Source organism: Manacus vitellinus, unplaced genomic scaffold (assembly GCF_001715985.3).
Source record: "Manacus vitellinus isolate BGI_N305 unplaced genomic scaffold, ASM171598v3 scaffold_4_pilon, whole genome shotgun sequence".
Taxonomy (NCBI): domain Eukaryota; kingdom Metazoa; phylum Chordata; class Aves; order Passeriformes; family Pipridae; genus Manacus; species Manacus vitellinus.
The window spans coordinates 13,146,025-13,162,059 of record NW_021940604.1 but is presented as its reverse complement, the minus strand read 5'-3'; the positions used below and the strand labels follow the sequence as shown (position 1 = coordinate 13,162,059).

At 38.1% G+C, this 16,035-nt stretch overlaps 1 protein-coding gene across 1 annotated transcript in view; it reads right to left on the bottom strand.

Moving 5' to 3' along the window:
- Positions 1-12,049, bottom strand: part of ARHGAP18 (Rho GTPase activating protein 18) — a 95,882-nt gene extending 83,833 nt beyond the window's left edge. Inside the window, exon 1 of the mRNA XM_029962782.1 lies at positions 11,954-12,049. Coding sequence (XP_029818642.1) covers positions 11,954-11,997 — 44 coding nt within the window. The 5' untranslated portion in view covers positions 11,998-12,049. The remainder of the gene's footprint in view (positions 1-11,953) is intronic.
- Between the last annotated feature and the right edge of the window lie 3,986 nt (positions 12,050-16,035).

Genomic DNA, 16,035 nt, shown 5'->3' with positions numbered 1-16,035 from the left:
CAAGTAACAATCTACCACCATGTTTTTCCATCAGATTAAGGAGGAAACAGCTGCTGTCAGATGGCAGCATGATGCCAATAGTCAAACAGGAAGGATTACAGCACTCAAGTCATCTTAATCCTAGCACATAAGCATTAATAGAGGGTTTTCTTTCACCGCAAATGGCTAATGTAGCTAAGCTCTGACACTGGCCTGAACTTCTCACTTACCTAAGAAAACTCTATGCTGTTGTTAGCAGCACAGTAGATGAAGTAATATTTCCTTCAGCAAAAATGTCATGAAGGATTTACAAATCTGATGTAAATACTTAAATTGACAACATCATAAAGACCAGAACATTAAAATGGTATCTCTGCATTAGCTCTAAAGACACCTTGAAAAAAACCATAACATCCGGTACTACACTTAAATCTATTATAAACAGCTTATTATGATTTCCTATTTATCAAATTGAACTGGACATTACAATCTGCTGTGTGAGAGAGTTCAGTGGAAATTGCCGAGGGCAAAGAGCACAGGGGGAGTCAGTAAATACCAGGCAGTTCATTGCATGGAAACTGCTTTTGCTTAGGAGCAGAAGTACAGTCCTGAGAGACTAAGACACTTCAAAATGACATTTACTTAAACATCCCTGTTCTGTCCTAATTTTATGTCTGTCTTAACCCATAACACTGAAGATCTTTGTTGATCCCATTTGTAGCAAGTATGTGTACACATGCATGCATTCTTAATTCTTATTTAAATTAATCTTAAAAACATCTACTTACCTCATATCATTACTGCATTTAACAAAGACATGTTTTAATGTTCTTTTAGGATTATCATTTGTATTTTGCTGAGTTTCATTGCTATTATTAATATTAAAATAGCAATAGCTTTTTAAAATTCCTTCAATTTTGTTTCTGTCAGCTTTTATTGACCATACTGGGTATATCACTTACCAGAAGGCCAAATGCCACAGTGGGGAACAAAAGCTTAGGACAAATTTGCTGTTGCAGGTAGTTCAAAGGATTATCATCCAGCCCAATCCTTCAACTTTATTAGAAAATGATCCCTTAACTGAATTAACTATCCAAGTAGGTTTTTATCCAAATTAAGTTTCCATCTTAAGTTTGTCTAGGGGCAGATGGTAGCCTTTAAAGATTATCGGAGATATAAACCATTCTATCTCATATATGTAATTATAAATCAATACCATGTCCCTAATTTGCAAAGAATATGTGCTTTCCTCTGGCTATAGAAACTTTTGTCTCATTATGCTCGGGTCTAATAGCATTTACTGCCATAATAGCAGAATGTAGTGTTTATTTAAGATGTTAATCTGTTGCTAGTACTGGCCACCAAATGTGGGGCCATATGTTTCTCTACTGTGAAGAACAGAGAGGACCAAAATTGCTTTTACAGAATTATAAATTCCTACAGGAAAAATACATGGGTGATCAGTTCTCCTCTTTCACCTAGCCTTTGCTGTAGCGATCCCACACCAGTGATGTCCAGGAGTGAAGGTCCTGCATCTCACCTCTGTGGTAAAGACTCAATTTAATCATCTGAGATAGACCAATACTAGTTCTAAAGATCACTTCTCTCCAAGCTGTCAGATGATATCATGGTTGTAATTGTCTTTCTGCATATGTACAGTCATCTGCACATCTGAGCAACCTGGACTGTAATGGACGTCTCTACCCAGAGGAGTTTGGCTCTTCTATGAGAGAGGCTCAAAGAGACTCCTTTCCTCGCAGAGGAAAGGGTAAGGTTCGTGAAGTAAAAAATAACACACATTACTTTCTTTCTAGACAGGTAATTTCTTATTCACAGCAATCAGAAACCCTAATGAGTGCTGGAATTCTGTTATTCCTTAACAGCTGTTAAATGTGTATCACATACCAGCCTTCAGAAGAAAAAAATGATTCTCCTGGTCCAAGACAAAGAGGACATACAACATACTGCTGCAACAGCATTAATCTTGTTTACAATTCTTATTAAAAGTGGTCTAGCCCTCTTTACACTGAATATTATTTGAACTTGCAATCTTTGTTCACTTTTTGTATCCAATCAAAAGTATTACAGAAGTTTTTTCGAAGTACTAATGTACTACACTCTTAGGATAACTGAGTGTCATCTCTCCTTGGTGTCATTTGAATAAGTGTAATCTTCCAGCAAGTATCCCAATTCTCAACTGAAGCAGTTCCCTTTCAGATGAGTGATCATCTGAACCATTTAACTAGTTCAAAGTCACACTTTGGCAAAGCATGAACTGAACCACTACTTCACCTTCCTGCATGATGAGACCACCTCTTATTACAAATTTTGATGGGATCTAATGAACCCACTTAGCACAACTTTTCATAGACACTTAAGGCTTTTTTCACATTAGGTCCATCGTAATAAATTGTATATTGGAGTTTCAGAATCTTATTTCAAACAATAAATATTCCTATAAATGCAGTAGTCAATAGTGATTTTTTGATAATCAAGTACTGTAAAACCACTCCTCCTCCTAACTTTACGTGGCAAAATATTTGACAAGAATCATAGTTCTGATTCTGTAGTTCCTCTGTCAGTTGTATTATTTAATGAAATTACTGTTTTCTGCTTGATTTAATAGTGAGTACATACTGTTGCAGTTTTTTTAAACTTTGCATTTGACTCTCATAAACACACCGCTGAATGCTGATTTCTGGAATTCGTAATTTCTGTGCCAAAACCACATGTTCTAGCAGCCTGTGTTCCTTTGCAGAAGTTGATATTTTTTCACAAATGCTTCTTTTGTCACATTCATTCAGTTATGCTCCATGTTTATAATTAGTACTTTTAAAAAGTTGAATATGACTACCAGTTCTTAGCATCAAGTAAAATCTGACAATTCAATGCTAGATAAAGAACAATATTTATATATATATATATATATATACTTCTTTTACATGGTAAAATTAAGCTTTTATTGAAATTTCTGCCTTTTTTTGACTCCTGCCTTTACAAGTTAAGTATGGGATGCAGCACTACACACCAAGCTGTTAGTACGGTTCTTGGATTTGGCGTTTCCATATCCATCTCCTTCACCAGGCTGCCCTGTACAGCTGCAATGCAAATCATATACAAACAATGCTGAGGATGTGTCCCAGGCTGCTTTAATGTTTCCTTGCAGGTTCTGACACTCAGATTCAATAATATATAATCCATCTCCAGAAATCAGGGGTTTGGAGAAAAATTTAAAATTGGATACTGTTATAGAATGGACTCTAGGGGTTGGTTTGCAGAGGGGAAGGGATCCTCTCATTTTTGCAAGAGGAAATGTTAATTCCAGAGAAAGGGAACGAAGGTAAAGACACATCTAAGCAAGAGGAAGTAGGTCTGGTTCTCATTACTTGGTTTAAATCCCCAGGCCATTTAGTTTTGCCTCAGGAATTATGATAAAGTCCATGATGTCAGTGCATGCCCTTGTCCCCAGTAAGAGGAGATCCACCACTCCACCACCTACAAACATTCCAACTTTGAAAACAGTATTAAACAAACAGAATTAAACAAAATAAGAAAAAATATCTTTGCCCAGGCTTGACTGGCCATAAGGAAGAAACAAACAGAATTTTTAACTCCATAAATAATATTTGTCTTGTCTTTAAGTTTATTTTTGGGAGGACACAAAACATAAAGATTTCTGCTCTTAAAACTGTTAAATTTATTGAATGCCTATGACTACTTCATTTCTGCTGGACATCTTTGTGTTCAGCTTGCCTCCAAATGTCATACTTGACACTTACTTTTTTCTTGTATTCTGCTTTTCAGTCTGGGTGGATATTTTTAATGTCACTGTCATTGACATGCATTTCTTTTCTCTCACTATAAAGATTTCTGCTCTTAAAACTGTTAAATTTATTGAATGCCTATGACTACTTCGTTTCTGTTGGACATCTTTGTGTTCAGCTTGCCTCCAAATGTCATACTTGACACTTACTTTTTTCTTGTATTCTGCTTTTCAGTCTGGGTGGATATTTTTAATGTCACTGTCATTGACATGCATTTCTTTTCTCTCACTATTTGTTACTATGCTCCATGGGAACAATATTTTTTTACAACTGCAACTATATACTGGTTTTTTTTTTCACAAAGTCACTGAGTTCTTGCCATAACATCGCTTGATTTACATATCAGTAATTCTGAAAAATGTCTTGATTTCTAATTATTCCATCTGACAACCATTCAAATTCCCACAGCTCAGCAGGACACACAGCAGCTAAGAGCTGTTCTGGGTTGCTGGCTTCTAGTAAGCACATTCTAAAATGTGCCTGCCTGTATTTTTTTCTTGAGTTGATTTTCTGTTGCTTTTCACTGTACTTCAAGCTCCTGATTTAAATCTCTGACCTCTGAAATCTTAGTTTATACAGCACTGTTTGTTATTTTGATCTTTGTGGTGCAAAAAGAAAAATTATTAAAGTGATACAGCCCTTCTCTCTGAGCTGATGGATTGTGATGCCACACACTGTTTGGTTTTTTTTGGCAAGAGATGATGAAGGAAGTTTTGAAAACACAAAGAAGGAATGAGGCTGATAAAAATTTATATATATTACATGATAGAAATCAAGTATCCATTGATTCTATTGATCAGCGTTGCAGGGGGGGAAAAAAAAGATAATATCAGGGTTTTCAATTACTTACTGCAGTCACTTTTGCTGAGAGGATATGTCAGGAAGGATTGAAGGAAGTAAGCATCTGAGCAGAAAGGGTGAGGGAATGAAGGTGTAAGTGGATGCCACACGTACTCTTGAGGAAAACAACGTACAGAATGAGGAAAACAACTACACAGTTATTGAATCATCTTCCTTCCAGTGTTAGAAAAGCCACCACATGGTCTACCCAGGCAACGCCTGGTTTGACAGGTAGTACCAGAAAGAGAAAACACTGTCTGAGAAATAACCACCATCCAGCCTTCTCCTCGGTGGCAAGAGTCACCCACCACCTCCAACCAGTACAAGTGTCTCTCTTCCCTTCTATCACATCTGGCAAGCCTGGTGAAAAAAAGAAGTGGTGAGTGTCCCAGGTTATGTTTCTTGGAGCACAGTGGTGAGAAATTAAATGATAAATTATAACAAAATATTAGTGATGGCCTTCTTTAGTCAAAGATCTAGTTAAGATCAATTGAGGGAAAACTGCTGGATTGGCACTCTTAATTCGAGATTTTTTTTGTCATTTATCACAGATTGATCAGAAAGTGGTTTAAGCTGTTTCAAAGCAGCGATGAACAAATATTCTTTTTCTGAGACAAATGTGCTGATAGAGGATGGTGACTTCTTTGCAGAGCTGACATACAATCATTTAGTAATCCCTTTTAGTCAAAATGACCTGAATTGACAACTAACAGCATTTTGCTGAGTGCATGCTTTTTCACAGCTGACACTTTTTAAAAAAAAATAAGTGTACAAGCTTACATATAAATGATTTCCAAGTGTAAGACCTTGAATTCTCTGTCCCACAGCCTCACCACAGGCTTCTCAGATGTTCAGTATGCTCTGAGGAAAAGGAGTTGGCAGCTCCATAAAAAGAACTAAGAACTGTGCAGCATCTTTGATTGAAAAAATAAATGGATTTATCTAAACACTATATAAGGTGTGAGCAAAAAGTCTACAAGAAAGGATGGGGGTTGGGGGGAGGGAGAGCAGGGGATGAGTCAAAAAGTATAGGGACAAAATGAGAATTGCCAAAAGTCCTGAGTCCTGACAGTTGACAGGACACTTAGCAATACAAACTGAATTATGTATACTATTCTTTGACAGTATAGAGAAAAAGAAAAGTTAATTGGCAGTGAAGTTGCTGCACAGTAAGAATGGAGTTGAGATAAAAGACAATGTTGACATGGCCACACCAAAACTCTCTGACTCAATATTCCGTCAGGATAATGACAGCAAAAGCCAGACAACTATGAAAATCTGTGGATAATACTACATTTCATTCAAGATGGAAGCAAAGTTTTTAAGGTTTGGTAAAATTAAGGCAGGCAGAATAGATAATCTTCTGCCCCAGATATTGAAACAATTCCCCTAAGAATTCAGTGGTGAATAATTACAAAAATCTATCAGTTCAAGTGATGCCACAGTACCAGAGAATGTCAATATAACAAATATAATTTAGAAAGAGAAAAACTGAAAAACTGGCAACTTTACACCAGTTACTCTGAGCTTGATAGTGTGCAAGTCTTTTTTCAAGAAGTTCAAAGGAAAGGACATTTTGAGACACAGAGGTGAATGGAAACCTGGGATAAAATACAAGACATTATTTACCTTTACCAAAATAAATACAGATTTTGATAATAAAATAACTTGTATTAAGGATGGGGGGGGCTGCAGCAGATATATCCTATACGGTCTTCAGTATTGCAATTGATACTGTAACACATAAGGAACATAACTACGTACACAGTTAAACAGGAGATCAGGAACAGTGAAAGTTTGTAAACTGGGGAAAGGTTTATCTGAAAAGACACAGTAATATATTACACTGAAAAGCAAACTGATGAATTGGGAGAGTCTTACTATTAAAATTTCTCAAGGTTTCCTCTTACTAATGATCTTTTTATTTAACATTTTCATTCATAACTTTGGCACAGAAAGAAACATGTGAAATTTACTCACAGAATGAAATTAGGGATATCAATTTAGAGAAAGTCCAGGATATTATACAGGAAAAAACAGATTAATAAGGGGACTGGAAAAATAAAAATTATACACAAATGCATGCATTTAATAGACTTAATAACTAGATTTTACGCTATAAGCCAGGGGACTCATCAGTTTTAAATGAATACTAATTGGTCATAAGGCAACCATCAAACATAGTGTTGTACAGTAATAAAAAAGGTATATGCAGTTCTATGTATATCCACCTATATCGGACTAGATAGCAGTCTTTTAATATAATCACAAACATTGATCAGACATTAATTAAAATCATAGTGTCACTTCCAATCACTCAAAATCAAGAAAGGTGGTCAAACATGGACAATCACATGGGAAAGAGCAGAATCTACTCAGCATGAGAAGCTAACAAGCAACAATAAGACTGCTGTTTGTGAGTTCTCACAAACACAGCTCTCATGGGTGGGACAATCAATTTCACTTAATGGACAATGTCAATGGAAAAGAAATACATAGAAACTTTCCACTGGCAACCGTGGGTAGAAAATTAGAAATCCATTTCTAAATATCAAAAGGAACAAGGTTCTAGCACACCCATTAAGAAGGACAAAGAACCTAATCTTTAGAAAAAGCTCAGTATGTTCATGACATGGATAAAAGATGGTAACCTTCTTATAAGTTTTCTATCCCTCTCAGAGAGATAGAAAGTTCTTTTCAACCTGGCATCCTTCTGTGCTGTATTCCTACACTAAGGCATAAGAGACAACAGAGAGTGGCTACGTTAGATATCAAAAAAATCATATGTTAAAGACTCATTAAGCTTCTAAAAAAAATTAATTCAAGAACTTCAGAAGTCAACAACATCACTTCAGGCCTATTGTGTCCTTATATGATTATTATTTTAATCTATAATTTTACGAATGAAAAAAAACATCATGTACAAGTATACCTTTGGCTTGAGGGGGGGAGGAGGGGTTGGTAACAATAAAAGATCAGCCAGTGGTCCATGCAGACCATTTGTATGCTAGTGCAAGAGCATAAAGAGCCATAAAATAACACCTGTGCTCTACAACCTCACCTGCAGCACTCAGCAGAACCCTGTATCCTTTACTTGACTATCAGAGATGACCACACCGGTACCAAGCCCCCACTCAGCTGGACTCAGAAATCATGGTAGTTTGTTCCCTGGGATGCTCTAAGAGGGACATGAAACTCCTGAAAAAGAAGTTTCACAGGGAAACACGTTGCCCAAGTATGGTAGCCAGGGATGCTGAACCAAGAGGTTCAGACTGTGTGCTTTCATAACAGCAACAGCAGCAGCTTCAACCTTTACTGGACCTCTAAGCAGGTATTCCTTTCTCTGCTTCTTCATCCTCTCAGGAGAGAGGCTGAGAAAAGATGCTCCTTCCTCAAGCTAACCATGAACAGCCACATGCTGAGGTGTTGGAGTAGCCGCAGTACAGTGTCTTGTCCAAAATTTTTGAAACTGGACTCCTTTGAGAAAAATGCACTAGGCCAGTTAGAAACATTCCTCAGGCAGGATTCAGTCCATCAGCCACATCTGAAACCATGCAGATACAAATCATGGATTTTAAAGAAGTGGACAGTTGAGTTCAGGCACATACCAAAGCTACACAACCTCAGTAAGATCTCTTGGTTAAGTGTAAAGATTTTGGAATCAGAGCAATGAAGTAAAATGTAACTGACAGTACAAGAAAAAGTTTTTTTATTTGTTGGACAACTTTTTAAAGATATAAAATTTCACATATAAAAGCAGGAACCTCAAGACAGCTCCAAAATAGCCTTATTAGTTGCTGCTTCAACTAAAAATCTCGTTACATTTTACGTGACCACTTTCAGAGTCAGGTTATAAAAACTAATAGTTAATTGATAAAAATATTGAACTTCCAAAAAGGCACTTCAAGCCTGGAACTGCACTTTTCCACCTCTGTAGCTTAAACATTTGAATTTCCTAAAATGAAGAACTACCACAACCTGCTTCAGTTTGAATTTCTGCAATACAATTTACTGTGCAAATCTCCTTGGTAGCATTGAACGTTCACTCTCCTTGTGAAAGTCTTACATTCATAAGTCTATGTCTTTGTCTTGCTTGTGTTGCCCAGTGTTGTCATTGGGAACTGCTCTATCTGCTGCCATCTCCTTTGTTTGTTGTTCTCAAGAATCACTGCTCATCTCATTTTTTTGTACACTGCTCTGCTTTCACTTGCTGCACAACCTTCATTTATGTAGAAATAATTACAAAAAGTATATTTATAGGAAAACATCTCGCCTTGCTGAGAACCTAATTTAGTATTTTTACAATTAGCTTCTTGGCTGATCCATTCCCATTCAGTGAGCCTGCTTTTGTCTGACTGAAACTAATCAGAAGTTTACAACTCAGCTGAATGGGACTTAAATGGGCACAGAATCATCCTTTATGAGGGTTAATTAATTGAGGTAAGTATAAGAGACCAAGTACTGCTACACGATTTCTTCTAGCATTATGAGTATTGTATTTCAATGTATTTACTTCTGATTTTCAGAAAGGGTACTTTTTAGAATAGTTGTATAGTGCCCAAGGTTTTAGTATTATTCCTATAGCTTCAGGATCCTATGTTTCGCAAGGTGTCAAATTCAAAGACAGATTGCTATGATGTCCACATTTCTGCTAACTGTGCAAGTCCTAAAGTGATTTGAATTAATTATCTGCTTCTCAGTAAGTACTGAATTAAGGGCATAGTTACTATTCTCTTAGGATCTAATTATATTAATTGTTTGGGCTGCCCAGTGTACTATTTTACTGGCATAATCTAATCTTGTCACAAAATATATTCTTAGAAATTTCTTAAGTAGAATTTTTAATGTTTAAGTTTATTTTTCTTATTATATATCAGCACAGTATTTATTCACTTAACTGTGGCATAACCTTAAAATCCAATTCATGGACCAGGCCTCAATGGTTAAGAATTTACACGGAATACAAAAGTGACAAATGACCCTTCGGATTTCTGTGTAGGGGGAGAAAAAGTCATAATGCTGCTGATAAGCATTTTTCCCAGCACACCAGGTATCAAACTATTCTTAACTCAGTCTGACAGCTTACTTTTTGGGGTTCCTTGCTCTTAATTGGTTTTTAACAACTTCCATTCTCATTAATAGTAAAAAAAATATTATTGCATGACTAGCCAGAATCCTAATAAAATGGCTTAATCAGAAATCACAGTATTTCAGGAATATGTCAGATAATTTCATATGTATGCCCTCTTTTCTACATCACTGTTTTCTGAATTCATTTTTATATTGCTGGTCACTTGCTAAGGGACACAAATAATAAGCACTTGGTAATGCCTAATAGTAGTTGTTTATGCCTGACTGACATTGATTGAAACATCCACTCCCTATCTGTCACAATTTTGTGATATGAATGGACAAAAGTATTAGGTGAATTTGCTAAAATCAATCTGCACTTTAAGCCTACAGACTCACTAAAGATGACAGAGTACCCTTCCCTGATCTGTTCTGTGTGCAAATATGCCCACTTGTTGATGTGTACTGGTTCCAGGGAACAACTGTTGCTCATTTATGTCCTGTCAAATACTGCCACTATTTACCACTCCAGCAAAACTCAGTGAAGTAGCTATGCCCTTATTTAGCATTGACAAATGGAATTTTATCCTAACTCATGTACCTTCAGGTCTAATAAATTCCAGTCCTTCAAATGTTGCATTTACCGAGTCCCTTTTCAGCCACATCTCCAATGGCTCTTCTTCTCCTATAAAAGCAAACTGATGGGCTTTTTAACATCTCCCCTAATTTTATTGACTTCTTTCACCCAGGACTAAACTACTCAAATTCCGCCTTCGGAAAAGGCACTAACCACGCATTTATTAAACTTTCAGATATGTTCTTCACGCTTTCTCAATCTCTTGATGCTCATGCAGCACGAGAAGAGCTTAAGTTTATTGAACTTGTTAGCCTCTTTGCATCTTTTCTCATGATACTCACAGAACACTTGACAGTGATCAGGTTGCTGCTGGTTAAAGAACATAACGTTATTGCTTTGCCACTTTCATCCAGCTTTATGCATTAAGCAGTTTCCTAATTCCCGTTATATTATTAAGTCTTTGAGGCTGAGATCGTCTTTTAGTCTGATGTTTAAAAAGCAAATAGAGTCATGAACCTCTTGTTCAAAAACAGCAGTAATGTGCTGCTAAACAAATAACCACTGTTCAGAGGAGGGCAAGTAAAGAGAGGTAGGAGTAAGAAACTGGCAGAGATTTTTCCTTCTTGACTTCCTTCTCTATTTTCCCAGCAAAGGAATGCAGCATAAAACTGCACAAATTTATAAAATTAGAGTTGTGATTTTGGTAAGACTTGCGGAATAGGTTAAACGGCGGTTAAACATCCTATTGAAAAAAACAGGTTAAAAACTGGTGACATTACATACTTCTCTCACGTAATTCATGTTAAAGTACTATTATCTTAATAACTGTTTAAAAAACTCCAGAAAACGAGAGACTGCAGGTATTCTAGGACTTGAGTTTTAAATCATACCAATAAAAAGTTACAGTATAATTGATTGCCCTTTTTTCCACTCTCTGGCTAACTTGGAAAAAAATAGGTAATTAAAGCAGCTCCCAGAGCTGGTATGCCTTATGTGAGGATGCTGCAACAAAATATCGCTGCTTTCACAAATTAAATTTCTGGCTCAGTGCATGCTCCCCTTGATCAACTATTTTGATGCACATAAAGTATTCATATACGTAAGGAAAACTGTGATTCAACAAAATACAAGTGGAACATCACCAGGACTGCATACTTTTTTGCTTTCTCTCCATTCAATTCAAAAATAGTTGTATTTATCGGCTAAATGCTATTTAGAATGCATGATACTGGGAAAAACGGATGACAGAAGCCGTATTAAAAAAAAAAAAAAAAGAAAAAATATGCAATTTGTCTAATCCATGCTATTATAATTACGCCACACAAGTACTTTAGAGACATCAACTTTCCAAACTATAAACTAATAACGGGTATTTTCCACAGACACGCTTTGTTCTCCTGTTGTGCCGCAGTACGCGCTTCTGGGAGCGGCTGGGAAGAGTCCGGGCAGGAGAGCGGCCGGCGGGTCAGGCACCGACGGGAGCGGACACGTTCCCCGCCCCATAACAATCTCAACCCGTGGTGACCAATACCCGCACTGTGCCACTGCCACTGCCACTCGCTCCCGCACCGCGCCGCGGTTTCCCTCCCGGCGGCTCCGGCACAGCCCAGGTGTCGCACCCGGCGGGAGGAGCAGCGCGGTGGCCGCGCTCGCCCGCCCTTACCTCAGGTGCAGGTAGTGCACCAGCTTCGTCACCACGGTCACCATCTTCCCGAGTCACCTTCCCGCCACTGCTCGGGCGCGGGAGGGACACACGACGAGGCAGAGAGACGCTCCTCCCAGAGCTCTCATCAGCGAAATCGCTGCGCTGAGCTCGCTATCACACCACTCACTCCCAGCGTCACTTACGGGCGCACAGGCAGTCTCGCCCTCAGGCCGTCCCCCTCGCCTGCCCCGTCCTCTTGGTGTGCAGAGCGGCGGGGCCGCCCCCCTCCTCCGACGCCCGGCGCGCGAGGCTCTTGGTAGATGTGCGGGTTGAGGGGCTTGCGGGGCCCCAGGACGGCTCGGCGCGTCCCGGCGTCTTTTTGCGGGGGAAGAGCGCCGGGAGTTCTCGCCGCGGTGGCCGCAGCCCCGCTCGTTCGCTTGCTCCGTCGAGGCGCTCTCCTGCTCCTCTCTGGCCAGGCGGGCGGGGCGCCGCCCTGGCAGGAATGGGGTCGGGCCGAGGGGTAGGGGTAGGGGAGCGTGTGGGGGCGTACGAGCGGGGAGGGGAGGTGTGAGTGCCCCGCGGGAGTTGGAAGCCGGTCCCGTCCCGGCGTATGGCACGGCTGAGACCTGCACGGTGCCTCTCAAACGCTGCTCGGTGGGGAAGAGTTAAACGAGGGGCAAGGGGAATGAGTGTTGGTCTGGGCAACCTGCCTCGCCGTACCAAACTGATGTCTACGCCCCGTTCAGCTCAGCAGAGGACGGGGAAGAGATGTTTTGATTATAGCGTGTAAGCAATTACGCAGGAGAATTTGCCATAGCTCTTTAATCTACCAGACGTAAAGGACTGAAGCAGAACGTAGACAACTTCAATCTGGGAACAATTAAACACCTTTGATGTTACCATAAGGGTACTAAACCACTGAAATTATTTACTACTGGATCTTGGATCTCGTGAAATTTCAGCGATACAATGGCTGACCTCCTCATATAAACCACATATAAGTCATCTCTACATCTGATTGGTTTGGGTTATGGAAAAAAATGTGGGTCTTTATTGCTGTGAAGATTGGCCTAGATGATTACAGAGCAGGGGATCAGAACAGTAACTCCAGGTTTTCAAATCTATTAATATTAATTATTTAGTTTGTGGTGCACTCCAAATTAAGAGTATCCCTTCAGCATTATTCTCCCCTTCTTGGCATCCACCCTAGTCACTGAACCAGACAAGACTCTTGAAAAAAGTTGTATGCACTAAGTGTAACTCAAAGGCTATCGTAATGTATACATTAACTTGTATGAAGAAAGTATACAAACAAAAATGTTTTCCATATTTTCTGACTCAGAATGCTTGAATAAATGACTTAGTACTGCTGAAGGATTTCACTGTGTTGGTAACATTCAAACTACTGAAACTTAGAAACAAAGATAAGCCACAGTACCTGAAGTATTTCCAGTTCACCAGGGAGTATTTGGTGTCTATGGATAGCTAAGAAGTTTAAATAGTTGATATAAATTAGAAGGCTGTATATGCAAGATATAATTATTCATATATGTATATAATTCATATACATGTATATTCATATACACATATATACCCATATTCAGTGTACGTATCTATACATATGCTGTACCATGTACCACACCCTCTTGAAGTAAACTGGCTACTGTAAGTTGTATTTCAGTTTTTCTGGAAAGAAGTGCTTAGAAATCCCCATAGACCGTAGGAATTTTAAGACAGTCTCTGGTTTGTGGTAGTCACTAATCCCTTTTGTCTGCACATTCTTGATAGTAGACAGAATTCTAGATAGTAGACAGAATACAGATTCTGTCTGATAAACATATAGGAGATGGTGTAAATAATTAAAATAGGGTTTTTTTCATAATGGATAAATACTGCAAGTTGGATATTTTTGTCCCATTGTACATACGGTTTTACATCCCACATCCTCAAGCTTATTGTTTCATTACTGTTATTTTACTCTCTATAAATTCTTTCTGTACTTCTTGTATTTCTCAGCTCATGTAATGAAAGCTCCAAAACACGTGCCCTTCACTTGCTAACTTGTTCTCATGCTCTGTGCTGCTCTCTACACCATTTACAGATCTGCTCCAGTGGAGCAAAGGTAGGCTGTTTCACCTCTAGCAAGTTTAACACAACTGCCTTCTTTGGTTTTTTGTACTTCATGATCCCCCTTTCATATTTCTTTTTAGAACTGGTTATCTCTCATTAGCATTCCTTAACTAATATTTACTTGCTAATTCTGTGCTTGTATTTATTCATATAACAATTTTTTTTCAAAAATGTCAACAGTCTGGTGTAGCTGTGATCTTAAAATGCTGTTATAACTCAAAGTGTTTGTTCCCAAAAATATTTGAATTGTTTTGCTAGACTAAAAATTGATCTAACTTATTCAATTTTTTCTTTTTTTTCCCTGCAAGAATTCAAACTTTCCATGAAACAAAAACTCTGAAAAGTCTCTTTTACAATTTCTAAAAGGGCTTTTCAAAATGTTTGGAGTAAAACATACACTTTAGGTGTTTTGTTTCAGTATTGCTTTATTCCATTGTTTAACTTCAGGGGTTTCTGTATCATGTTTGGGTGTATTTCAGTAGTCAAGAGGGTAACAGTAACATGTGGTTTGCTTATATTCCGTCAACAGATTTCTAGGAAAAGAAATTTTAGATTTTGTGTAATTAGCATTTTCTAGTAGAAAGCTACCCATCAGAAAGTTTTAAATAATTGCAAGGATTGAAAATTTAGTCTGCTATTTTCACTATACTAGGGATGAAAGCAAAGCTTTTCAGGATAAGGTATTTGGTTGCCCATAGTGGACAAGTGAGGCATAAGCTGTTGGAAGGGGGAAATTAATTCCTAATCCTATTAGCTAATAGACAGCTTATTTCCAGCTGTGTCATCATATGTTCTTTTTACAGTATCTAGTTCATTTAATACAATTCTGGTTTTTTCACATTCTTACATTTCTGCTTGCAGTCCTCATAGGGATGTACAAATTGGCAAACCTCAGCGTGTCAGAAAAGCATGTCGGGGTAGTGAGGTTGAAACAGAAGACCAGTGTAATAGGTGTAATTATGGGTAAAGAATCTAAGAAAGAGCAACCACCTTTTGAAGTCAGAGCTTTGCCTGCAGAGGAAATCCTTGGGAAAGGATTCAAGTAAGCTCCGTGGAATGAAGAGGTACAGTCCGTATAAATATAGACTCCATCAAAATGCACTTTGAGTATTGTCAGAAGAGTTCACTGACTCTAAAATGGATCAGGTGATTATGATGAAATGTCAGGAGAATATAGGAGCTCTCAGATGTCTTGAGCATATCATATTCTAATACATAAAAGCATCCAGTTCCACCTGGAGAATGAAGTGTTCATAATTTAACACAATCTCCAGGCGGAACTCTGGAGAAGAGAAAAAGAAGACTCTGATAACAAAACTGAGTTGCATTTGGTAGCCAGACAATTTGCCTTTGTGAGGCTAGTGTGCTATAGCAGCAATTGTCATTGTGAGCTCTAGAATTTGTGTGAGACTTAGTTTGGATAATTTTGAGGGTTTTTTTTATAGAGAAAGCAGGTTTGAGAACAGAAATGCACTACCAACTACTAACATCTGCAAGGTTCTCACTTCAGGCTCAGAAAGAGTGTTTGTTATTGCAACAGATTCATAAATGCATGGCATTTGTACTGTTGCTATAATCTATTAATCTGGTAGATACATAATGTAATAAAAGCAGCAAAAATTTAATGTCAGTTTTTAAATATCTTTATCAGATCGTCTGTATCATGGACAATACACACACTTTATCATAAGCAGGACTTAAATGTGCCTTATAATTTACTTTCCTTAACTAAACAATAATATATTTAAAGTTAAAAAGGAAATATATGCTTTCCTAAAATTTCCACCCACTGTCCATGTATATTAAAAATATGTGGAACAATTTTTCCTATACTCTTTCTGTAAAAAATATGGTGGTTTGAGATTTTTTTGTCTGCCAGTAGTTTGTTGTCATGTGTAATTTTTTCCTTATTTGCCTCCAAAGCCAACCTGAATCTCTATGAAAAGGACACTTGAGCACTTAGCTATACC